General features: G+C 42.0%; 1 protein-coding gene across 4 annotated transcripts in view; it reads right to left on the reverse strand.

Annotated features, from left to right (window-relative positions):
* Window positions 1-26,484, reverse strand: part of hydin (HYDIN axonemal central pair apparatus protein) — a 1,146,554-nt gene that overhangs the window by 452,909 nt on the left and 667,161 nt on the right. For all 4 annotated transcript variants that reach the window (XM_059992477.1, XM_059992476.1, XM_059992474.1 and 1 more), the window contains 3 exons: window positions 21,624-21,818; window positions 18,388-18,537; window positions 17,431-17,670 (listed from right to left, as the gene is read on the reverse strand). In XM_059992477.1, coding sequence (XP_059848460.1) covers window positions 17,431-17,670; window positions 18,388-18,537; window positions 21,624-21,818 — 585 coding nt within the window. The remainder of the gene's footprint in view (window positions 1-17,430; window positions 17,671-18,387; window positions 18,538-21,623; window positions 21,819-26,484) is intronic.

The raw sequence follows: 26,484 nt of genomic DNA on the forward strand, positions 1-26,484 counted from the left end.
GTGAATACAGGACTGAAGGTGAAAAAGGATCTAGTGCTTTCCTAGTGTATATGATGAATAAATTCTGCTCAAGCTTTCAGCCAGGTACAAGTATCCAACGTTTTGATGACAAATTATGTCATAGCATGAAGGTGTTATAATTGAATATGCATGGTACAGTTGGCCTTCCTTATCCGCGGGTTCCACCGAGGAGACTGTCAGGGATTCAGATGGAGAGGGTAAGGGAATAGACCAGTCTCAGTGTAACGGCAAGGATGGCCTGACTTACCCCACAGAGGCAAGGACAGGAAGGGACAGATCCCACCGCAGGGTAACGGCAAAGACGACCTGACTTACCCCACAGAGGCAAGGACAGGAAGGGACAGATCCCACCGCAGGGTAACGGCAAGGACAGCCTGACTTACCCCACGGAAGGAAGGACAGGAAGGGAGCTCAATCTGGGGTGGCTCCGAGTCTCGGGGTGGCCAGCAACCTTGGCTGGCTATGGAAACAGCTGCATCCATATCCAGCTAGGAGTGGCTGGCCCCGGAAATGGCTGAATCCATACCCCGATGGCTGCTCCGATGAGAGACAACAAGGGTCTCTTGCGGTGGTCCTTCAACCAGGCATACAGATCATGAAACGGCTGCTCTAGCCTTCTACTGGCAGGTTGCTCCGGGGGATACTGGCGAGATGAAGCAGCAACCACACTTGACCCCAGAGCCACTTATATTCCCGGCCCCAAGATGAGCATCAGATGCCTGTGATCAAGCCCAACTGAAGCAAGGCACAGCCAGAGGATCCGGACTGGTCCATGAACCGGAACACGGTCTTCATGGACCGGACCATGACAGAAGTCAGATATATGAGCATTACAGTGAAGTAAAGATAATTGCAGAAGCTTAAGAGAGGAGCTAGCCAAAACTGATTGGAAACGAACATTGGCAGAGATGACAGTAGAGTAGCAATGGCTGGAATTTCTGGGAACAATTCAGAAGGTGTAGAAGATATACACTCCAAAGAGGAAGAAGTATTCTAAAGCCAGGCTGACACAATCACAACTAACAAGAGAAGTCAAAGCCAACATAAAAATCAAAGTAAGGACATATCATAGTGAAAAAGCTAGTGGGAATTTAGAGAATTGGGAAGCTTTTTAAAAACTAACAGAGGGCAACGAAAAAAATCATAAAGAAGGAAAAGATGAAATATGAAGATAAGCTAGCCAATAATATCAAAAAGCATACCAAAAGCTTCTTTAGATATATAAAGCGTAAAAAAGAGGTGAAAGTAGATATTGGACTGCTGGAAAATGATGCTGGAGGGGTAGTAATGGTGGACAAACTAAATAAGCATTTTCCATCAGCCTTCACTGTGGAAGATATCAACAGTATGCTGGAAGTTTGTGAGTTTCAGGGAACAGAACATTGTGAAGTTGCCATTACTTGGGAGAAGGTTCTTGGTAAACTAAAAGGTCTGAAGGTAGATAAGTCACCTGGACCAAGGATTGAAAGAGGTTGCTAAAGAGATTGTGAAGCTATTAGTAATGATCTTTCAAGAATCAAAAGATTTGGCATATTTCAGGCCCTGAAACTTGAGAAGCTGTCTAGAATTTCCCTACTGCATAGCCCTCAGCTCCATGTATCTATCTAAGAGTCTCTTAAAAGACCCTATTGTAACTGTCTCTACCACCATCGCTAGCAGTGCATTCCATGCACCCACCACTCTGTGTGAAAAACTTACCTCTGACTTCCCCCTTGTACCTTCTTCCAAGCACCTCAAAACTATGCACCCTTGTGTTAGCCATTTTAGCCCTGAGAAAAAGCCTCTGGCTATCCACACAATCATCATCTTATACACCTCTATCAGGTCACCTCTCATCCTCCATCACTCCGAGGAATAAACAATACCCCTCATCATCTTACACATCTCTATCGGGTCACCTCTCACCCTCCATCACTCCGAGGAATAAACAATACCCCTCATCATCTTACACACCTCTATCAGGTCACCTCTCATCCTCCATCACTCCGAGGAATAAACAATACCCCTCATCATCTTACACACCTCTATCAGGTCACCTCTCATCCTCCATCACTCCGAGGAATAAACAATACCCCTCATCATCTTACACATCTCTATCGGGTCACCTCTCATCCTCCATCACTCCGAGGAATAAACAATACCCCTCATCATCTTACACACCTCTATCAGGTCACCTCTCATCCTCCATCACTCCGAGGAATAAACAATACCCCTCATCATCTTATACACCTCTATCAGGTCACCTCTCATCCTCCATCACTCCGAGGAATAAACAATACCCCTCATCATCTTATACACCTCTATCAGGTCACCTCTCATCCTCCATCACTCCGAGGAATAAACGATACCCCTCATCATCTTATACACCTCTAACAGGTCACCTCTCATGCTTCATTGCTCCAAGGAGAAAATGCCAAATACATTCAACCTACTCTCATAAGCCATGCTCTCTAATCCAGGCAACAACCTTGTAAATCTCCTTTGCACTGTCTCTATATTATCCACATCCTTCCTGTAGTGAGGTGACCAGAATTGAACACAGTACTCCAACTGGCTTTAACTATGGTCTTACAAAACTGCAGCATTACTTCATGGTTGATAAAAGCCAACGCACCATACACCTTCTTAACAACACTGTCAACCTGCACAGCAGCTTTCAGAGTCCTATGGTCATGGACCCCAAGATCTCGCTGATCCTCCACACTGCCAAGAGTCTTACCATTAATATTATATTCTGTCTTCAAATTTGACCTACCAAAATTAATCACTTCTCAGCCCAGTTCTGCACCCTATCAATGTTGCAGTGTAATCTCTGGCAACTCTCCAGACTATCCATAACACCCCCAACTTTTCTGTCATCAGCAAACTTACTAACCCACCCTTCTACTTCCTCAACCAGGTTATTTCTAAAAGTCATAAAGAGGAGGGTTCCCAGAACAGATCCCTGAGCAACACCACTGGTCTCCAACCTCCGTTCAGGATACAAACCATCTACAACCACCTTTTGCCTTCAGTTGGCGAGCTAGTTCTGGATCCACAAAGCAAGGTCTCAATACTTTCTGAATGAGCTTTGCGTGAGAAACCTTATCAAATGCCTTACTGAAGTGCATATACACTACGTCCACTGCTCTATCTCAATCAATGTGTTTTGTTACATCCTCAAGGAATTAAATATGGCCCTTCTCGCTCTACTAATTTCATTCTTCAGCTCCTTCCTGGCAAACTTGTAATTTTCTGCAGCTCTAAGAGTAGCCAGTTTCTGGAACCTTTTGTAAGCTTTTCTTTCTTCTTAACTAAATTTTCTACATCCTTTGTACGCCATGGTTCTTTTAATCTTTCCCTGCCTCATACCCATGCAGAACACCATGCAAATCTTCCCTGAACATTTGCCACATTTCTGACCTGGGAGATACCAGTCGAAATCACCCATCACAACAACCCTACTATTATTGCACTTTTCCAAAAATTGCCTCCCAATCTGCTCCTTGATGTCTTTGTTACTACTGGGGGGTCATGAAAGGTGACAGGTGAAAGGTATAAAAAAAACACCCAATGGAGATATTGCCCCTTCCTGTTTCTGACTTCCACCCACACTGATTCAATGGACAACCCCTCCATGACTTCCTCCTTTACCGCAGCCGTGATATTATCCCTGATTAGCAATGTCACGCCCCACTTCTTTTGCCTCCTTCCCTGTCCTTTCTGAAACATCTAAAGTTTGGCACACTCAGCAGCCATTCCTGCCCCTGAAACATCCAAGTCCCTGTAATGGTCACAACATCATAGCTTAACAGATTGATCTTCACTCTAAGTTGCTTATGATACTCATTGCATTAAAATAGACCCTTCTCAAACTATCTGTCTGAGTGCACCTTTGCTCTATCACCTTCCTCACAAACTCCCTACAAGATGTCTCTACTTGTGTGCCAACTGCCTCATCCTCTGCTTCTTCACTTCAGTTCTCAAACCCCTACAAATCTAGTTTAAACCCTCCACAACAGCATTAGCAAACCTCCTTCCCAAGATATTGGTTCCCCTCCAGTACACGTGCAACCCATCCCACTTGTCCAGGTCACTCCTTCCCCAGAAAAGATTCCAATGATCCAAGAACTTGAAACCCTGCCCCTGCCCCATCTCCTCAGCCACTCATCTTCCTGTTGTGACCTTCTCAAGCTTATGGCACTGGGAGTTATCCAGAGATTACCACCTTGGAGGTCTTGCTCTTCAGCCTTCTTCCTAACTCTGTGAAGCTACTGCACAGGACCTCTACCCCTCTCCTACCTATGTCATTGGTACCAACGTGTACAACCTCCGGCTGCTCACCCTCCCCTTCAAGAATATTTTGCATCTGCTCCTGGACCCTAGCACTCCGGAGGCAACACACTATCCTGGCGTCACTTTTGCTGCTGCAGAATCTGCAATCTGTCCCCCTAACTACCGAGTCTCCTATGACTGTTGCTCCGCCTGACTTCACCCGACCCTTGTGAGGCTCAGAGCCGACCACACTGCTCCTGCCTGACTTCACCCGACCCTTGTGAGGCTCAGAGCCCACCACACTGCTCCGCCTGACTTCACCCGACCCTTGTGAGGCTCAGAGCCGACCACACTGCTCCTGCCTGACTTCACCCGACCCTTGTGAGGCTCAGAGCCCACCACACTGCTCCGCCTGACTTCACCCGACCCTTGTGAGGCTCAGAGCCCACCACACTGCTCCGCCTGACTTCACCCGACCCTTGTGAGGCTCAGAGCCCACCACACTGCTACTGCCTGACTTCACCCGACCCTTGTGAGGCTCAGAGCCGACCACACTGCTCCGCCTGACTTCACCCGACCCTTGTGAGGCTCAGAGCCGACCACACTGCTACTGCCTGACTTCACCCTACCCTTGTGAGGCTCAGAGCCCACCACACTGCTACTGCCTGACTTCACCCGACCCTTGTGAGGCTCAGAGCCCACCACACTGCTCCGCCTGACTTCACCCGACCCTTGTGAGGCTCAGAGCCGACCACACTGCTACTGCCTGACTTCACCCTACCCTTGTGAGGCTCAGAGCCCACCACACTGCTACTGCCTGACTTCACCCTACCCTTGTGAGGCTCAGAGCCCACCACACTGCTACTGCCTGACTTCACCCGACCCTTGTGAGGCTCAGAGCCGACCACACTGCTACTGGTCTGGCGGCTGCTGCCTTGCCCAGATAAGTCATCCCCCACAGCAGTATCCAAAGGGGTAGACCTGTTGCTGAGGGGAATGGCCACCGGGGGACCCTGTACTGACTTCCTTCTCCCTTTACCTCTCTCAGTGTTCACCCAGCTACTCCCTGAATCCTGCACTCTGAGTGTAATCACCTGCTCAAAAGTCATATCTATCAACTGCTCTGCCTCCCGGATGATCTTAAGTTCATCCAGCTCCAGCTCCTTAACATGGTCTTTCAAGCACTAGAGTTGGCTGCACTTCCCGCAGGTGTAGTCATCAGACAGACTAATAGGTTTCATGAGTTCCCATATCCTATAGGATAAGCTAACCCCGCTAACCTGTTTCTTTGGCATCAGCCTCTTCTCATCGAAGCCTCTTGAGACAAAACTTGATGCTCCTACTCCCAACAACAGCTGCCCTGACAGTGGCTGCCCCACTTGTCCTTCTGTACTTCTATTAATTCACAGTGCTCTGTTCCCGACACTGACTGGGCCTCCTGAATGTCCGAACGCCTGTGAAGCTCTCCTTTTATACAAGCTTTGCTGACCTGCGAGTAACCGCTTTGAAGTGCTCTGCTCCTGGCATTGATGGGCCTCCGGATTTGGGACATGGTTCCAGAGGAATGGAACATTACAAATGTCATTCCACTCTTCAAGAAGGGAGAGAAGCAGAAGAAAGGAAATTATAGGCCAGTTAGTTTGACCTCAGTAGTTGGGAAGATGGTGGAGTCGGTTGTTCAGAATGCGGTTTTAAAATAGGCTGTTATCAGCAGGGTTTCCTTAAGGGAAAATCTTGCTTGACAAATCTGTTAGAATTCTTTGAAGCAATTACAAGCAAGATAGAAAAAGGAGAATTAGACCATATACTTGGATTTTCAGAAGACCTTTGTAACCCAGGTTAATTAAACCCAAAGATGTAATGTTAGAAAGCTCCACCTGTGGAGGGATGAAAACGAGGTTTACAGATTTGAAAAAGGAGCACTATGTGAGAGGAGGCCTGGCTGACGCAGGGCGGACAAGTACAGATATGCAACATCAAGTAGAAGCTGAAGATATGACCTGTTAAGAGTGGAATTAGCACTGAGTATCTTTACCCTACGAACTTGAAAACCTCAGGGTGAAACTCCTGGTGCAGGGACAATAGTGATAAAAGATTTATTTAAGCTATGGCCATAACATGCAGCAGCTTTAACAAGACCACATCAGCAGAGATAACTGTCCAAAATCTGTACATGCAGTCAGAAATTAGCTCTGGAAAACCATACCAAGGGATTTGTTCAAGTTTTTGTACAAGTTTGGGAACTGACTTGCAGTGGATGATAAACTATTTTATTCCAACGAACTCAGAAACAAGATGGCGAGCCACCCAAGATGAAGAACCAGCACGGGAACGATATGTATAATGACTCAGAGGATTTAATACGGTTGTATGTATAAGTTTATTTTCACTCGAAGAATCCGAATTTGATTTTCTGTAAGAACTGAGTATGTTTGCAACCCATAAGTTACTTAATGAGATTTACATTGTTTAAAAGTTGTGTTGTTGGAGAAGTGTTGTGAAAGGAGTTAAATGATATAAATATAATTTTTGAATTTGAATTTTAACTTGTAGATATACCGCCTGGGACTGAAACTGGAGTTAACTATAATACTTGAGAATAGGAATTATATTTGGTTTTCTAACTAACCAGGGATAAGTAAAAAGTAAAGTTTAGCCTGGAAACTCTTAAATAGGGAATAACACTAGAAGTAGTTAGTTAGAGAGATTACAGTAATAAAGGAATCTCACTGATTCTAATTAAAAAAGGAATTTGTTTTGGTTTGATAGCTAGGATTTGGAACCTAAACAGAATGTTGGAATTTTGAATTGTTCTTGCTCATGTAAATATTTTGTACAAGTATTTTTTTTCTTATAGCAAAACTTATCTCCAGAAGTGTGTGGTTTCTATTCACTGCCTCCTTCCAATACCTAAAATCAACTGATGGCCTACTAGCACTTAGTGTAGTACTGTTTAGTTTGATTTTCTCTAAGAGTGTGGTGACTAGTCACACATGATAAGACTGGTGCTACACAGGTGTTACACCTTTGACAAACTGCCACATGAGGCTATTTAGCAAGCTACAAGTGTACAGTATTAATGAAAGATATGAGCATGGATAAAGCAGTGGCTGATTGGCAGTAGGCAAAGAGTGGAATAAAGGGAGCCTTTTCTGGTTGGCTGACAAATGGTTTTCCGCAGGGGTCTGTGTTGGGACCATTTCTAGTTACGTTATATATCAATGATTTGGATGACAGAATTGATGGCTTTGTGTCCAAGTTTGTGGATGATATGAAGACAGGTGGAGAGGCAGGTAGTTTTGAAGAAGTAGAGAGGCTACAGAAGGATTTAGACAGATTGGGAGAATGGGCAAAGAAGTAACGGATGGAATACAGCATTTGAAAGTACATAGTCATTCACTTTGGTAGAAGAAGTACAAGGGTAGACTATTTTCTAAATGAAAATTTGAGGTGGATAGGGACTTGAGATTTCCTAAAGGTTCAATTGTAGGTTGAGTCTGGTGAGGAAGGCAGTATTAAGCCTCAATTGCAGTATTGTAAGCAGTTTTGGGCTCCTTCTCTAAGACAGGAGGATACAAAGGAATTTCACAAAAATGATTGAGGGATTTAAAGGTTTGTTGTCTGAGGAGAATTTGATGGTTCTAGGCTCCTATTCAATGGAATTCAGAATAGGGAGGGGTAACCTCATTGAAGCCTAACAAATGTTGAAAGGCTTCAATAGAGTGGATGTGGAGGGGATGTTGCCTAAGATCAGAGGGAACAGCCTCAGAATAGAGGGGCATTGTTTTAGAATGGAAATGAAGAGGAATTCCATTAACCAGAGAGTGGTGAATCTGTGAAACTCATTGCTGCAAGCGGCAGTGGAGGCCAAGTCATTGGGTATGTTTAAGGCAGAGGTTGCTAGATTCTTGATTAGTCAGGGCATAAAGTCATATGTGGAGAAAACAGGAGATTGGGGCTGAGAGAGAAATTTGTTCAGCCATGATGAAATGGTGGAGCAGGAATGATGGGCAAATTTTGCTCCTATATCTTACGGACTTCTGGTCGTATGCTTCATACACCCATGCTGAGCTCATCAATTTCATCATTTTGCCTCTAACTTCTATCCTGCCCTTAAATTGACGTGGTCCATCTATGACACCTCACCCTCCTTTTAGACATCTGTTCCATCTCTGGAGACAAGCTGACAACCAACGTCTTTTATAAGCCGACTGATTGCCACAATTATCTTGACTATATCTCTTTCCACCCGACCTCCTGTAAAAATGATATTCCCTTTCCTTTTTTATCCAGCATTTATGTTTGCAGAACACAACTTTCATTCCAAGACATCAGAGATGTCCCCTTCTTTAAAGAACAAGTTCCCCTCCCTCCAGTATTGATGCTGCCCTCACCTGCATCTCCTCCATTGCCCAACCATCCATGCTCACCTTATCATCCCACTGCCTTAACAGTGATGAGTTCCTCTTGCCCTTACCTACCTCCCCAATGTTCTCCACATCCAATGTATCATCCTTCGCAACTTCTGCCATTTCCAAAGAGATTGTACCACTAAACATATCTTTACCTCACCACCCACCCCTTTGCTTTCTGCAGCGATTGCTCCCTGCACAATTCCCTTGTCCATCCATCCCTTCCCACCCAGCAGTTATCCCTGCAAGCTGCCCAAGTGCTACACCTGCCCATACAGCTCCTCCCTCACCTCCATTCAGAGTCCTGAACTGTCCTTCCAGGTGAGGCAACACTTCACCCGTGAATCTGCTGGGGTTGTCTAATGTGTCTGATGCTCCTGATGTAGCCTCTTCTACATTAGTGAAACCCATTGTAAAACTGGGGACCACTGCATTGAGCACTTCCGCTCCATCCACCACAAGCGGAACTTCCCAGTGACCAGACATGTTAAATCTGATTCCCATGGATAGCTTCCAACATGATAACATGAATATTGATATCTCCTTCCGGTTAAAAAAATCCCCCCACCCCCTTCCCTTATTCTCCATTTCTTCTTACCTGCCAATTACATCATACCTTTCCCCTCAATAATAAGTATACCGCTTTGGATACTGATGTGAGGAATGACCTCCCAGGGGAATGCCATGGAGGCCGGGTTATTAGCACTGAGCATCGGTCTGTGGTGCAGAAGGGAAAGAGGGAGAAGAGGGAATGATAGAGTTAGGGGACTTAACAGACAGGAGATTTGGTGGACATCAACGGGACACTCGAATGGTAGGTTGCGTCCCAGGTGCAAGGGGCAGGGACATCCCAGATTGTGTCTACAACATTTTGTAGAGGGAGAGCAGCCAGAAGTCTTGGTCCATATTGGTACCAATGGAAAAGCAGCAGGTCCTGAAAAGAGAATTTCAAGAGCTGGGTAGAAAGCTGAGAAGCAGGACCTCCCATGTACTAATTTTTGGATTGCTGTGTGTGGCACGCGTCAGTGAGGGTAGAAACAGGATGATCTGGCAAATTAATGAGTGGCTCAGAAGCTGGTGTAGGGGACAGGGCTTCAGGTTTTTGGATCATTGGAATCTCTTCTGGGGAGCAATGATCTACTCAAAAATGATGGTTGCACCTGAACCTGAAGGGAACCAATATTCTCACCGGCAGGTTTGTGAGAACTATTGGAGAAGGTTTAAATTAATTTGGCAGGGGATTGGGAACCAGAGTGAAGGGACTCAGGATAGGACAGATAGTGTAAAAGCAAAGGTAGCATGCAGTCAGACCGTCAGGAAGGGCAGGCAGATGATAGAAACAATTGCAGCCAGCAGGGTGAGTATCAATGCATTCGGGTTGTAGAATCAAAAAGGGTAGCAAATGCATCACTCAAAGTGCTAAATCTCAGTGCACTGAGTATAAGAAATAAGGTGGATGATCTTGTTGCACTATTACAGATCACTAGGTATGATGTTGTGGCCATCACTGAATCGTGGCTGAAGGATGGTTGTAATTGGGAGCTGAATGTCCAAGGTTACACATTGTTTCAGAGGCTGAGGGGGTGGAGTGGCTTTTCTGGTAAAGAACGGCATCAAATCAGTAGAAAGATGTGACACTGGAGTGGAAGATGTTGAATCCTTCTGGGTTGAGTTATGAACCTACAAGGGTAAAACAACACTGCCGGCAGCTATATACTGCCCTCCTAACAGTAGCTGGGATGTGGACCACAAATTACAACTGAAAATAGAAAAGGCGTGTCAAAGGCAATGTTATGATAGCCATGGGAGATTTGAACATGCAGGTCCATTGGGAAATCAGTTTGGAAATGGATCTCAGGACAGTGAATGCCTGTTGAATGCCTGCGAGATGACTTTAGAACAGTTTGTCATTGAGCCCACTAAGGGATCGCCTATGCTCTATTGGGTGTTATGTAATGAACTGGATTGATTACGGAGCTTAAGGTAAAAGAACCCTTAGGAGGCAGTAATCACAACATGAGTGAATTCAACTTGAACTTTGATGAGGAGAAAGTAAAGTCTGGCATTGCAGTACTTCAGTGGAGTAAAGAAGTTTACAAGAGGTATGAGAGAGGAGCTGGCCAAAGGTAAATCGGAAGGAGCTGCTGGCAGGGATGACGGCAGAGCAGCAACAGTGTGAGTTTCTGGGGAAAAAATGAGGAAGGTGCAGGATAGGCGAATTCCAAAAACAAAGAAACACTCAAATGGCAAAATAGCGCAACCGTTGCTGACAAGGGAAGTCAGATCTAATGTAAAAGCAAAAGAGAAGGCATACAACAATGCAAAACTTAGTGGGAAGACAGAGATCGGAAAGCTTTTAAAACTCTATAAAGAGCAACTAAAGGAATCATTAAGAGAGAAAGATGAAAGATGAAATATGAAAGCAAGCTAGCAAATAATATCAAAGTAGACAGTAAAAGCTTTTTCAAGTATATAAAAAATAAAAGAGAGATGAGAGTGGATATAGGACTGCTAGAAAATAAGGCCGAGTAAATAATAATGGGGGACAAGGAGATGGCAGATAAACTAAATGAGTATTTTGCATCAGCCTTCATTGTGGAAGACACTAGCAGAGTGCCAGTTGTTGAAGGATGTGAGGTAAGAGAAGTGACTGCAGTTACTATTTCAAGAGAGAAGGTGCTCCAAAAGCTGAAAGACCTAAGGGTCTTTCAAGTCACCCAGACTAGTTGAACTACACCGTAGGGTTCTGAAAGAGTTAGCGTTAGAGACTGTGGTGGCATTAGTAATGATCTTTCAAGAATCATTGGACTCCGGCATGGTTCTGAAGAACAGGAAAATTGAAAATGTTACTCTACTCTTGAAGAAAGGAGGAAGGCAGCAGAAAGGAAATTATAGACCAGTTAGCCTAACTCAGTGGTTGAGAAGATGTTGGCGTTAATTGATAAGGATGAGGTGATAGAGTACTTGGTAACACAGGACAAAGTCACCTTAAGATTTTCCTTAAGGGAAAATCTTGCCTGATAAACCTGTTAGAATTCTTTGAGGAGATTACAAGTAGGATAGATAAAGGGGATGCAGTGGATGATGCCACACATGAGGCTGCTTACCAAGTTAAGAGTCCATGAAATTACAGGAAAGTTACTGGCATGGTTAGAGCATTAGCTGATAAGCAGGAGGCAGCGAGTGGGAATAAAAGGATCTTTACCTGGTTGGCTGCCAGAGACTGGTGGTGTTCCGCAGGGGTTGGTGTTGGGACGCTGCTTTTTATGCTGTTATCAATGATTTGGATGATGGAGTACATGGCTTTGTCGCCAAGGTTGCAGGTGATACAAAGATTGGTTTGGTGGAGGGGCAGGTAGTGTTGGAACAGGTCAGCAGAGGAAGGACTTAGATTAGGAAAATGGGCAAGAGAGGGCAAATGAAATACAATGTGGGCAAATTCATGGTCACACACTAAGTAGAGATAAATGTGCAGACTATTTTCTAAACAGTGAAAATCCAGGAATCTGAGATGCAAAGGGACTTGGGAGACCTTGTGTAGAACACCCTAAAGGTTAACTTGCAGGTTGAGTCGGTGGTGAGGAAGGCAAATGCCATGTTGGCATTCATTTCAAGAGGTCAAGAATACAACAAGGATATGATGCTGAGGCTTTATAAGGCACTGGTGAAGCCTCACCTTGAGTATTGTGAACAGTTTTGGGCTCCTCATCTAAGAAAAGATGTGCTGACATTGGAGAGGCTTCAGAGGAGGTTCACAAGGATGATTCCGGGAATGAAAGGGTTATCATACAATCAAAAGTAAGAGAATTTTATCCAAAATGAAAAAAGAACAAGCCTATGTAGTATATTTACAGGAAACTCATTTAAGTGATAATGAGCATTAAAAAAACTAAAGAGAATGGACTTCACTAATCTGTTTTTCTCCTCATATAAATCAGGACATAGGAGAGGAGTTGCTATTATCTCAAGTAAGCTAAATGTTGAAAAAAATATTCGAAATGGGAGATAAAGAAGGCAGATATATTCTGGTAAGGGGGAATATAGACGGCAATTCAGTTACTCTGTTGAATATATACGCACCCCCGAGAAGTGATATTGGTTTCTTTCAGAAAATTAATGATGTTATGGTAATGGAAACAGAAGGTCTCCTGATATGTGGGGGAGACTTAAATTTACAATTACAACCAAACTTAGACTCTTCCAATAGAAAAACCTATGAAACAAAATATTTACATAAGAAGGTTAATACACTTTTTGAGGATGTTGGTTTAATTGATATATTGAGGGACTGTTTCCCTGACAGAAGGGATTACACTCATTATTCTGCTCCACATTCTGTAAATACAAGAACGGACTATTTCATAACATTTGGAAAAGACAAAATAGACACCTGTGGAATTGGGACAATAGATGTAAGTGACCATGCACCTATATATTATCTGTTGATTTTGACCTACAACCAAAGAATACTATTTGGAAACTAAATTCGTCTACTCAATGATCCGTACTTTAAGGAACAAATTTTTTAAAAAATTGGTCTCTACTTAGAATTTAATGATAACGGAGAGGTTTCATCTCCCATTTTATGGGATACTCTGAAGGCTGTCTTAAGAGGGAAAATTATAGTGATACCTTCATATAAGAAAAAAAAATAAGGAATAAAACATTAGAGGAATTACAAAATAGACTGAAGGAACTAGAGAAAAAACACAAATTGAATTTGGCACAGGATACATTAGGGGAAATTAAAAGAATTAGGAATGAAATAAATAATTTGGCTATGCAAGAAATCAGGAAAAACTTAATGTTTCTGAAACAGAGACATTATGAAAGTGGATTGAAATCTATGAAAATACCGGTGTGGAAACTGAAAAAGAAGATAGCAGAAAATACAATTCATAGAATTAGGGACCCAAGAACTAAAATGATAAAAAGTAAGCTAAGTGAAATTCAAGAAGCTTTTGAAGTGATTTACAAAATGCTATATTCCAAAGTTCCAGGGGGAAGCATAACCCAAATTTGACACCTTCTTTAATTCTCTAGAGTTACCCACTTTAAGCGAAGAACAAAATAGAAGGATGACTGCTGACATAACTGAAGTTGAATTAAAAGCTGCAATTAGTAGGCTTAAATTAAGCAAGTCACCAGGATCAGATGGGTATACGGCAGAGTGGTACAAAGAATTTAAAAATGAGTTAATTCCTGTTTTACTCCCCACACTGAACTGGGCTCTAAAAAAGGCACAAATGCCACCCAGTTGGAAGGAAGTGATAACCTCAGCTATACCGAAAGAAGGCAAGGATAAAATGGAATGCGGGTCATTTAGACCAATATCTGTTCTTAATGTAGATTATAGGTTATTTACCTCCACCATGGCCAAACAATTAGAGGAGTTTCTACCCATACTGAACAACGTAATGATCAGATAGGTTTTATACAACAACGCCAGACTCAAGACAATATATGAAGGACATTTCACATTATGGATTATATACAAAAAAATAAAATTGAAGTAATAGTGATAAGCGTAGATGCTGAAAAAGCATTTGATTTGGTTAAATGGAATTTTCTTTATGGAGTTTTACACAGATTTGGTTTTCAAGACACAATTATTAAAACTATACAGACACTATATGACAATCCTACTGCTGGGATTAAAATCAATGGATATTTATCAAATAGTCTTACACTAGAAAGGGGCACGAGACAGGGTTGTGCATTGTCACCACTACTCTTCGCGCTATATCTGGAACCATTAGCTCAATACATCAGACAAAATGAAGATATCAGCGGAATTACTATTACAAGGACAGAGCATAAATTGGCTTGTTACACGGATGACATTTTGATCTATCTAGGACAACCAACATACCTAATTTGATGCAATCCTTTGAACAATATGGTCAATTATCAGGATACAAGATCAACATAGATAAAACCCAATTACTTTCATATTACAATAGCCCACCAAGAGAAATTGAAAGTCGATACCCTTGGGCATGGCACACAGAGTGCTTCAAATATTTGGGCATCATTATGCCAAAAGATTTGGCAAAATTATCAGAATGTAATTATCAGCCTTTATATAAAAAAATTAAGGAAGATGTGGCAAGATGGAACCTGATTCCTTTTTTCAGTCTCAGTTCAAGGATTGAGTCTATTAAAATGAATATACTGCCCAGACTGTTATATCTCTTTCAGACCCTACCAATAGAGATTAATCAAAATCAATTCAATGAATGGAACAAGATGTTATCAAGGTATAGTTGGCAGGGTAAAAGGCCTAGAGTTTGTCTCAAAGCTTTGCAATTAGCCAGGAAAAGGGAGAATGGGGCCTACCTTCTCTTGAGATTATTATTTTGCAGCACAGTTGAGAGCTGTGATATGTTGGTGCAACCCATCATATGACGCTCAATGGAAAAACATTGAGGAGCAGGTACTTCCCATCCCCATACAAGCAATTTTGGCTGATAACAGCCTGCAAAGGTACATAAATACTATTGATAACCCATGGGTGAAATTGACTCTTAAAATATGGAAAACCACTATAAAAGAATATAATCTAGAGGGAGATATTGCAATTCTTAAATGGTGTGCATATGACTCGGATTTTACACCAAATAAATTGGATGCTAGATTGAAGGACTGGACAGCTAAAGGAATAACAGTTCTTTGCAACATAATGAAAGAAGGAACACTGTTCAGTTTTTAAATGCTTTAGGAGAAACACTTATTAGAAAAACAAGATTTTTATCAGTATTTACAGATGCGACAATATGTTAATAAGACACTTAAAAATGTAACCAAGGCAAATACGTGCTTGATGGAGCTCTTTAGAAAAGCATGTAATTCAGATAATGGTAGTAGAATCATTTCAAGCATGTATAAGGGGTTGTCAAATCTTAAAACACATTCAACTTCATACATTAAAACAAAATGGGAGAAGGAAGGAGGGATAATTATATCTGAGGAAGAATGGACAACAATATGGAGATACCAATGGAAGTGTACCAATTCACAGAAATGGAAGGAGTTTGGATGGAAAAACTTGATAAGATATTTTATTACACTCTCTCAGAAATCCCATTATGATAGTAACCTCCCTGATTGCTGGAGAAATTGTGGAAATCAAAATGTAAATCATTATCATTTTTTTTGGGACTGCCCTGTTATCAAAAACTATTGGAGGGGGATACACAATGCCCTACAATACATCTTTAAATGTGAAATACCCTTGGAGATTAAGACCATATATTTTGGATATATACCTCAAGAATGGTTGAAAAGAGATAAATATTTAATGAATATACTGTTGGTGGCTCTTACTAGGAAATGGTTATCACAGGAGAGCCCAACTTTAAATACATGGATGGAAATTACAATGGACATTTACAAAATGGAGAAGATAACAGCATCTGTTAATCATAAGCTGGGACAATTTGATTCATACTGGGAAAAATGGTTTAACTACATAATGCCTCATAGGCCTGATTTTATTCTCACAAATTAATGAATCTGTTGTAAAAAAAAGATCACTCCCTACTTGTACTTTGTTCTTTCCTTTCACTTGTTCTTTCTTTTCTCTCTTTTCTATAAGTGTATACCTCAGATAAATACTTTGTGGATATTTGTGATATATATGATTATATGATATATATGTACAATGTCTGAAATACATCTTATGGAAATGTTCAATATGGAATATGGAAACATCAATAAAAAATAAATTACAAAAAAAAAAAGAAGAAAGGGTTATCATACGAGGAACTTTTGATAGATCTGGGCCTGTACTTTCTGGAATTTAGAAGAATGAATGGAGATCTCATTGAAACCTTTCAAATGTTGAAAGGCCTAGATGGAGTAAATGTAAGGATGTTTCCCATGCTTGGAGGGTCTACAGCAAGAAGGCACAGCATCAGATGAGAGTGGAGTCCATTTAAAACAGTGATGTGAAGAAATTTCTTTCACCGGAGGATGGTGAGTTTGTGGAATTTATTACCACAGGCAGCTGTGGAGGCAAGGTCGTTGGGTGTATTTAAGATAGAGCTTAATAGGTTCTTAATTGGACATAGCCTCAAAGGTTACGGGCAGTAGGGCAGGGAGCGGGGCTGAGGAGGGGCTGAGCATTTTTTTTTCTGTGTATTGCCTTTATTCTCAATATTTATCCTGTAATGACTCCTACCAATCTTATACATTTCAAAAAAATTACCCCACATCCATTTTTCTTTGTTCCCAAGCTTGCTTTAACAGTTACAATTCTATTACATTTCATCTCCACTATGTAAAAACAATACCAGACAAGTAAAGAAAAAATTTGATCTTAAGAAGATACTAAACAGTGCCATGGTATTGAAATGGGTTGTTGAGTGTTGCAAAGAAAGGTGTGCTAAACCAACTAGCCTCAGCAAACCCAACATTTCTGTGCCAAGATAGAGAAAAATCACCTTTGATTACTGGAGAATATGAGTGGATGTCAGACAATGCAGAATGAGAGTCACGGATGGGCTGGGGGTCACAATTTCTGATTCTGGTTGAATCTGAGGCTAAGGCTCTGGTTGAGCCTGGGAATTTATGAGTTTGCTCAGATTGGTTGAGTGGGGTTGAGTGGTGAATGTGATGGAATGAAAATTAGGCTGACTCTATAAATGACGGGCAATTCATTCTGCCAGTCTAACACCTGAGCATAGAAAATCTACAGATTTGCCTCTGAGCAATTATGAACTTGACAAATATCTCCACAGACCTTTTCTTCCTCCAGGTACCTCTCATCAAATTCCACGGAATAGAATTCAATTGGGAAGCTACAGGGATTCTTCACAATCACCGTCCTCTCAGCTTCTGTACCATATGGTAAAATTGGGCCCAGTTCCAGCACAGTGGTAGAAAAGTCTAGGCGAGGTTCCAGCCCTTGACCGCGGGCCATGATCAGCACCCGGTTACTGCTCTGTGCCAAGTTCAACACCAATCGATGGTTATAAAGTTTCTGTTAATTCAGAAAAAACAGTCTTGATCAAATCTGATGTTGCTATCAACAGGGATAATTAGCTGCACTGGCATTAAAAAAAAGACTGTTCATAATCACACTGGTGTAAAAATAAAATATGACACTCTGTGTAACGGAAACAAAATGTTTAAGACATAAAATGGCTTTTAAATAAGATTTTGGGAAATACAACTTCCAATAGCTGAAGATTTATAAACCAGAATAGACAGGTCTAAGATTTTTGGCAAAAGTATCTAAAAAGAACATTTTGTGCACAGAGTGATTATGAGCTGATATCCACTGCTTAGAAGGGTGTTGGGAGCAATGTCAGTAGTTATTTTCAGAATGAATTAGTGATACCACAGGCAAAATGTAGTGAACCAGGACAAAAAGGAAGAGCTATTCGATCAAAACAAGCCAAAGACCTCAAATGCAGAATGACCATGTAAAAAAAGGTGTGTCGTAGTTGAACAATCCAGTAGAATGCTTCTCACCATCCATATTTCCCATATAGCTCACTAGATAGATTCCTCCTGGCCTGTTTCTGCCCTGAATATTTAAGACAGTCAGAGCTTGAGCACTAAATGGTTTATAGAGTCAAGAAAAATACAGAACAGAAACAGGCCCTTAAGTACACAGAGTCTTTAAGTACTCATCTCTCTTCATGATCAAAAATGATAGCTGGTATATGATTCTTCCCTTCTTTGAGAAACTCACCTCCTCTGTAGGTGTGAATGTCACTTGCACATTGACTCTCTCACCAGCATTGATCACACCGCAAGGAGGCAGCATGACAAACACGTAGGATGGCCGCTTTAACTCTTTCAGTCGTTTGGATCGCAAGTACAGGGGAACATGCTTATCAAGCTGTTTAAATCAAAAACCATAAAGCAGTATTATGATGTGACTTGCAAATCAATAAAGTTCAAAGTAAATTAATTATCAAAGTACATACATGTCACCAGCTTGAGCTTCAACCAGTGTACAAATGACAACAAACTGTGCCAATACAAACAGAAAGAAGTAATAAAAATAATAAATAAATAAGCAATGAATATTGAGAATATGAGATGAAGTATCTTTGAAAGTGAGTGTGGGATCATTTGAGCGATGAGACAAGTGACGTTGAGTGAAGTTATCCCCCTTGGTTCAAGAGCCTGATGGTTGAGGGGGTGCCTGATGGTCTGAGTCCAGATGGCTGCAGCGAGAAGGGAGTATGACCTGGGGGGTGTCACAGTAGAACAATTCAGTAACACCAGCTGGAAGTTGCTTTCTAAGCCACACCATCCTGACTTGGAAATATTCAGTATCACTGTTTCTACAACATCACTAGGTCAAAACCCTGGAACTTCCTCCCTCAGAACTGCATCAGTTCAAGAAGGTAACTCAATATTAAACCACTGGCTCAGCTGTGAAGCTCATACCCTTGAATGAATAAATAACATTTTAAGACTTGGACTAACACAAGAGGACATAAGTTCCAACCCTCCCATGGCAGGTGGGGAGCTTAAATTCAGTTAATTAAAAAAGCTGGATTCCTTTTTTTAAAAATATAATTTGCTTCTTTAGTGATGACAATGAAACCATTGGATTGCCAATTCAATCTCATCACTAATTTCCTTCTGGGAATAAAATCAGCTGCCTTAACCCCACTCTCCTCCACGTGACTCCAGGCCTACAACAATGTGGCTGACCTTACAATGGTGTGGAATGATATAGCCAGCCATTGAGCTTTCAAAAACTGCTTCATTAAATCACAACAGGATTGCAATAGAATGAACTATTCACAAAAACTAACAACAAAAATCTTCTCATAATCATCTGGTGATATGCTTAAATCAGAGAGCTGTCTAAGCAACCAATTGCTTGATACAACGCTACTAAAATATTCATACATTTATCCAAAGCCCTGACTGCTCCATCACAATCCTTGTACATCCTTTTCCACCAGAAGCACAGACACAACCGATGAGAGTGGCTCATTATCCTGCAAGTGATGAATCATGTAAGCAATACTCCGAAGAAGCAGGAAAGATAGCAAGGTCAGAAAATCTGGCTCCCTCGCCAAGAGTAGACCTGTAACAACACTTCTAACCAAGCTTTCTCAATCCCGAAGGCTGAACTCCCCAGACAGAACGTGTGGCAGGTAGTAAGTGAACTAACATGAGGAACTCATCTACTTGACCTTGTCATCACCAGTATATCTGTGGGAATAAACTGTCCTTGAGCCTGGAGGTGTGCATTTTCAGGTTTAGTATCTTCTGCCTGAAGAAGAAAGAAGAGAGTATGTCCACAGTGACTGAGGTCTTTCATTATGCTGCACCAAGACAGTGAGGAGTACAGACAGAGTTCGGGGACAGGAGACTGAGCTGATTTGTGTCTATGTGGTTCTTTGTGGGCTGTGCTGAACAGTTGCCATGCTAAGCCATTATGCATCCAGATAAGATCCTATAAAAATTGGTAAGGGTCAATGGGAACATGCCAAATCTCTTTAGCCTCCTGAGGAAATAGAGGTGTTGGCGGGTTTTCTTGGCCATGACAGAAATGTGGTCAGACCCAGCCGGGCTCTTGGTGATGTTCATGCCTAGGATCTTGACACTGTCACCCTCAGGGACATGTGCACCGTCTTCCTTTCTGAAGGAAATGGCCAGTACTTTTGTTTTGATGACATTGAGAGAAAGGTTGTTGATATGACACCACGTTTGTTAACTAAGTTTGTTACCTCCTTCCAGTACTGCAAATCTCACCATTATTTGAGATACGGTCACCTTTAACCCAATTACAAATACAAACTGGAACTAAATTGCATGGCAAACACGAGGAAATCTGCAGATGCTCCCTGGCCTGCTGTGTTCTACAAGCATTTTGTCTAAATTGCATGGTCTATGAGTGACCTCTTCTGTGCCTGACTAACCTTCCCTCTCCTAATAGAGTCGTAGAGTCACACAGAAACGGACCTGTGCCAAGCTGTTATTCTGCCTGTTCCCATCTACCCTCCATGGACCATTAGAGATTTATAGAGCATGTTGCACAGAAACAAGCTGGAAGTTAGCTCTGGTTCATGAAGAATACAATGCTTATGCAGTACTACAGGTACCTAAAAAGGATTCTGCAACCCAGAGAAGGTTTACATGTGATAAACAGCGAACCTAGCATGCAGCTGAGAGTGTTAAACAATCTAGGTGAGAATGGAGGTGCAGTTTTACTAGCTAGTGGAATGAAGATCCTCCACATTCAATGATGCAGGTGCATAGAATACTGAAGTCGAGCATGGGGCCGCTGAAGCCATGTTCCTCTAATCACACAGCAGCTTGAGGTCACAGGGTCATATAGGTTGGAAACAGCCTAACATATCTGTACATCAGCCAACCTTTCACACTAATTTAGGTCCTTCAACCCAATGTGTCTGCACTGACCATCAACCACCCTTTTCATTCACCCTACAATCCCAACAGTTCCCTCCAAATTCTACTACCTACCTGCACAATAGCAGCAATTTACAGCAGGCAACAACCCACCCACGTGCACAGCTTTACAATGTGGGAGACAACCAGAACACCTAGGAAACATCATGCGGTCACAGGAGAAAGGTGCAGCAGCAGCAGTCAGTTTGGAACCCAGGTCTCTGCAGATGTAAGGCAAGCCCCAGAGCTCTAGAAGTTTCACAAGTTGCAGCACTGCGCTGCCCTAAAACATAACTGTCAGTGCCTCATTGCTTGAGATCTGAATGCTGGAGATACCTGCCCCAGAATGAGGTGGAAATACAATCATAGAATGATGCAAAATTTCAGGAAAATTACTTATCACCACCTGCACAAGCTTGATTAGTGTCTGAATTTCAGAATGTGTTTATGATAATCTGATATTTATGACACCCAGATTTAGAATTGTACACAAGGTTAAAACTTCTTGATATTAAATGTCACAATTAAAGAAAAATGAGATTTTATCACCTTTTGCTTCACAAGACTGGTATCAGTAAAAGACCATTCACAGGGGACTTGCAGGCGATTGTACAGTTGAATAGTTATAACTTGACACTGCCCACACTGCACGCTGCCGAAGTCCAGTTGCTCACTGGAGACAGTCAGGTCTGGCTCTGTCACTGTAGCTTGCAAGATGACTTTCACTGTTGGTCCACCTACAACCTGAACAACGAATTAGGAAATAGAACATAGAATAGTACAGCACAGTACAGGCCCTTCGGCCTACAATGTTGTGCCGACCCTTAAACCCTACCTCCCACATAATTCCCCCACCTTAAATGTAGAACGTAGAATAGTACAGCACAGTACACAGAATTAGAAATGTAATCAAACAGTTCAGTACACTTCGTCTAACTTCTCCCTTTTTCACTGCAATCTTCTCTGAACAAGGTTCCATCACTAGTATACTGAAAGAACTAAAGCTTTAGGATTTCTTGCTTTCTAAGTGTATTCTCCCAATCCATATTGCTCCTGAGGAAAACGGAGCAATTTACCTATTGGATTTTAGATTTGATTAGATTCTTGTCATATATACACCAGGATGCAATGAAATTCTTTGTTCACATGCAGCTCACAAAGTGAGTGGCTTACATGGTAATAATAAATACAATATACGCCCGGTGACAAGATTGTAGTGCAAACGAAAAACTAAAATGACAACTCTGCCTCTGAGAGATAGAGTTATGAACAGCACCACTCAGAAAGGAGTATGATGGAGGTGAGTGTTTCAGGAGTTTGACAGCAATAGGGAAGAACCAATTCTTCAGTCTCAACATCTGGGCTTTCAGGGTCCTGCATCTTTATTTTGAAAAAGAGCAAAGCTGACTGAGATTTGCTATGTAGCTGTCAATGATGTACAAATGGTTAAGTTTCCTGATCATTGCTGATTAAAGCAAGAATATTCTTCCCTACCAGTTTTTGTGCCCACAACCAGGTGGTCAGCATTTTTCACACTGCATTGTTCATCCACCCATTACCAGCAGCCACTTTAATATATTTTATTTATTCATTTCAGGGGTGTGGGATTCACATCTGAGCCAGCATTTAACAACCCATCTCTAAATGCCCTTGAGAAGGTGACGGATGGTGAGCTGCTTTCCTGAACCACTAGAGTCCTTGAGGTGCGGCAGTACCGGCAGTGCTATTAGGGAGGGTTTTCACACCGTGATGGTGAGGAAACGGTGATAAATTCCCATGTCAGGAGGCTGTGTGTCTTGGAAAACAACTTCCAGCTGGTATATTCTCCGTGCTTTTGCAGCCCTTGTCCTTCCAGCTGGGAGAGATGGTGGGATCAGAAAGTGCTGTCTGACGAGTCTGGATGAGTTGCTGCGGTGAGTGAGTGGTTGTGGATGGGGTGTCTATCAAATGAACTGTTGTGTCCTGTAAGGTATCAGGTTTCTTGAGCGTTGTTGAAGCTGAACTACAAGGCAAATGGAGAGTGGTTTTGGGGAGCTGGGGGCTGAGAAACTTGCCCCAAGATTCCCAGTCATTTCTCTTCTTGGAATGCTCAGCAGAAGAATCCACCTGTTCCTTCCAAAAGATTTTCCATGGGTCTTTTTTACCTTGCACACTAGCTTCCATTTCCTTTTTGATTTTGGTAAGACATGAATCCTTCTCTTCAATGTGTTTTGTCACATTTCAGTTCTGATGTAAAGTCAACAGCCTGAGCAAATAGCTCAATCTCTCCCTGCACAGTGGCTGCCTCCCACTTCCACTCTACCCTTCCAATCTTTGCCTTGCTACACTGTTCAATGAAGCCCAACACAAGCTTTGGGAAAGGCACTTTCAAAGACAATGTGGCACCCAATATGATACGAGTTCAACAATTTCAAATAGTTGGTTCTGACATAAAACACAAACTGCTAGAGAAGAACTCAATGGACCACACAGCACCTGGACAGGGAAAAGAGGCCATATCACATATCACTCTTTCTATTTCTCAGAGTCTATCACTACTAGCTTCTGCATACCCACTTATCACCCTCTCTCCCCACTCCCTCATTCCATTTGACCCTCTTTTATCTCCTTTGCCTGCTTCCACCTATCAGCCCACCTATCTCCATCTCCCAAATCCACACTCACCTCCCTCAGCTGGCTCCCTCTGCATTTTCCACATCATTTCTGGGCCCATGCATCACCCCTCCACATCACTGTCCACTCAGTCCTGGTGATTGTTCTCCCCTACCCCCACCGATGCTGCTCAGCTTGCTAGGTACCACCAGCAGATTGTTTGTGGCTGCACATTACTGCATCTGCAGTCTCTTGTCTCTCCATAGTTCTGATGTAACATCATCGCACCTTCAGTACTACATGATTTATTTTCTCTTTCCTCATAACATATCTGCCCAGCTGAGTATACTGTATTTTAGATTCAGGATTCTAGATTCTGGAATGGTTCCAGAAGAATGGAAAATTGCAAATGTTACTGCACTCTTCAAGAAGGGAGCGATGCAGAAGAAAAGAAATTACAGACCAGTTAGCTTACTTCAGTGATTGGGAAGATGCTGGAGTCCATTATTAAGGATGAAATTTCAGAGAATTTAGATGCACATGATAAAATAGGCCAACATCAGCATGTTTCCTTAATGGAAATCTTGCCTGACAAATCTGATGGAATTCTTTGAGGAAATAGCAGGTAGGATAGACAAAGGAGTGATAGTGGATGTTGCCTACTTAGATTTTCAAAAGGCCTTTGACAAGGTGCTGCACATGAGAAGAGGAGGACCAATTGCATTACAGGAAAAATACTAGCACGGACAGAAAATTAGCTGATTGACAGGAGGCAAAGAGTGGAAATAAAGACCCGTTTGTGGTTGGCTACCGGTCACTGGTGGTGTTCAGCAAGAGGTGGTGTTTGGACTACTTTTTTTAATATTAAAACAAGGAGTCTACAGAAGGACTTGGATATCTTGGGAGAATGGGCAGAAAAATGGCTGATGTAATAGCGTGTAGGGAAGTGCACAATCATGCACTTTGGTAGACAGAGAAAAAAGATGTAGACTATTTTCTAAATGGGGAAAATTCAGAAATCAAGTTGCTAGGAGACTTGCGAGTCCTTGTGCAAGATCCCCTAAAGGTTATATCAGAGGAAAGGAATGCAATTTTAACATTGATTTCGAGAGGACTGGAATATAAGAGCAAGGTGTGATGCTGAGGGGTTTCCTGAGACAGCTCTTTGAGTATTGTGAGCATCGTTAGGTCACATATATCAGAAAAGGTGCCCTGGTATTGGAGCGTGTCCAGAGGAGGTTTATGAAAATGATTCTGAAAATGAAATGTTTACATACCAGGAGAGTTTGATGCCTCTGGGCTTGTATTGACTGGAAAATATAGTGAGATCTCATTGAAAGCTATCAAATATTGAAATGCCTCAATAGAGTGGGTGAGGACAGGGTGCTTCCTATAATGGGCAGTCTAGGACTAGAGGGCACAGCTTTAAAATAGAAGGATGTCAATTTAGAATAGAGATGAGGAGGAATTTTTTCAGCCAGAGGGTAGTGAATCTGGGAAATGTAATGCTACAGATGCCTGTGGAAGCCAAATCATTGAGTATACTTAAAGCATAGGTTACTGGTTCTTGTTTAGTCACGGTGTCAACGGGTTTTTGGGAGAAGGCAGGTGAATGGGGTTGAGATGATATATCAGGCATGCTGGAATGGTAAAGCACATTTGATGTGCTAAATGGTCTACTTCCACTCCTACGTCTTACGGTCGGTCTTCATTTTCTTCAAATGTTTAGCAACTGCTGTGTTCAGCATTATATTTTGTTTTCCCTCCAGCCCTGTTACATCACTTGATTTCCTCCTCTTTTCAACAGATCCACTGTGATTAACAAGCAATCACTAACCATTCTTAAATAGCATCTACTGTATTAGTTCTTTGACCACACGATATTGCAGGAGTCTCCTCTGCTTTCACCACCTCTCCCCTCTCAGCAGCCTAAAATACCCTTGTTTTCTCACCTTTTCAGCTCTAGAAAACCTGTAAAATTAACACTACCTCTTTCTCCAAAGACCCAGCCATACCTGCTGAGTATCCCCAGCAATTTCAACTTCCCTGCATCTGCATTGCTTCATCTTTACATTAGTATCCCTGGAGTCAGTTTTCTTGTATGTTTGCTTACAAAGCCACTTTTGAAACATGGAATAGGCATAATGTCAGTCGACTGCCATTACCAGTACATCTTTTCATGCAGAGAAACAGCAGAAATAATGATCACTGCCTGTGCATGATGTGATCAGTGGGCTAAACAACTCACTGTAGTATAGGCCCAAACAGACCAGTCCACAACACATCTCAGATTGTGTTTTTTTAATATACCAGTCTATTGTGTTTGTAAATTCTTTTTTCTTTCTCATGGTCTAGTTTGATTTATATTCTGTGTGCTGCCAACATGCCAGTGAAGTTGCTGCAGATTTTTCATTGTTCTGTGCTTCACCATACTTGGCACATGACAGTAAATTCAACATGACTTGAAGGCTTAGTTCACATCATGGCAGTATTTAAACCCACCCCTTCCTAATTTCTCTCTTTATTCGTCTGCATTCCCTCTGCACTTTCACTCAACCCTCGATTTTCCTCACCTCCAGCATCCAAAATAATGAATTCCAATTTCCTAAATAAGAGATTTTATTGTAGAAAGATTGTAGTTAGAACTTTTGCAGGAAGTAAGTTACAAACCACTACAAAGTATGCACAGTGCCAATGTCGTTTGGGACAGGAGATTTTGCAGTGCAGTAGATACAGCAATTGCACTTGTCAGCTAGTTATTATTTAATGGTGATGGTATTTAGCTCCATACTTGTTGTCGTAGTGTTTGTTGAGAGTT

This window comes from Hypanus sabinus, chromosome 17 (assembly GCF_030144855.1).
Source record: "Hypanus sabinus isolate sHypSab1 chromosome 17, sHypSab1.hap1, whole genome shotgun sequence".
Classification (NCBI taxonomy): Eukaryota; Metazoa; Chordata; class Chondrichthyes; order Myliobatiformes; family Dasyatidae; genus Hypanus; species Hypanus sabinus.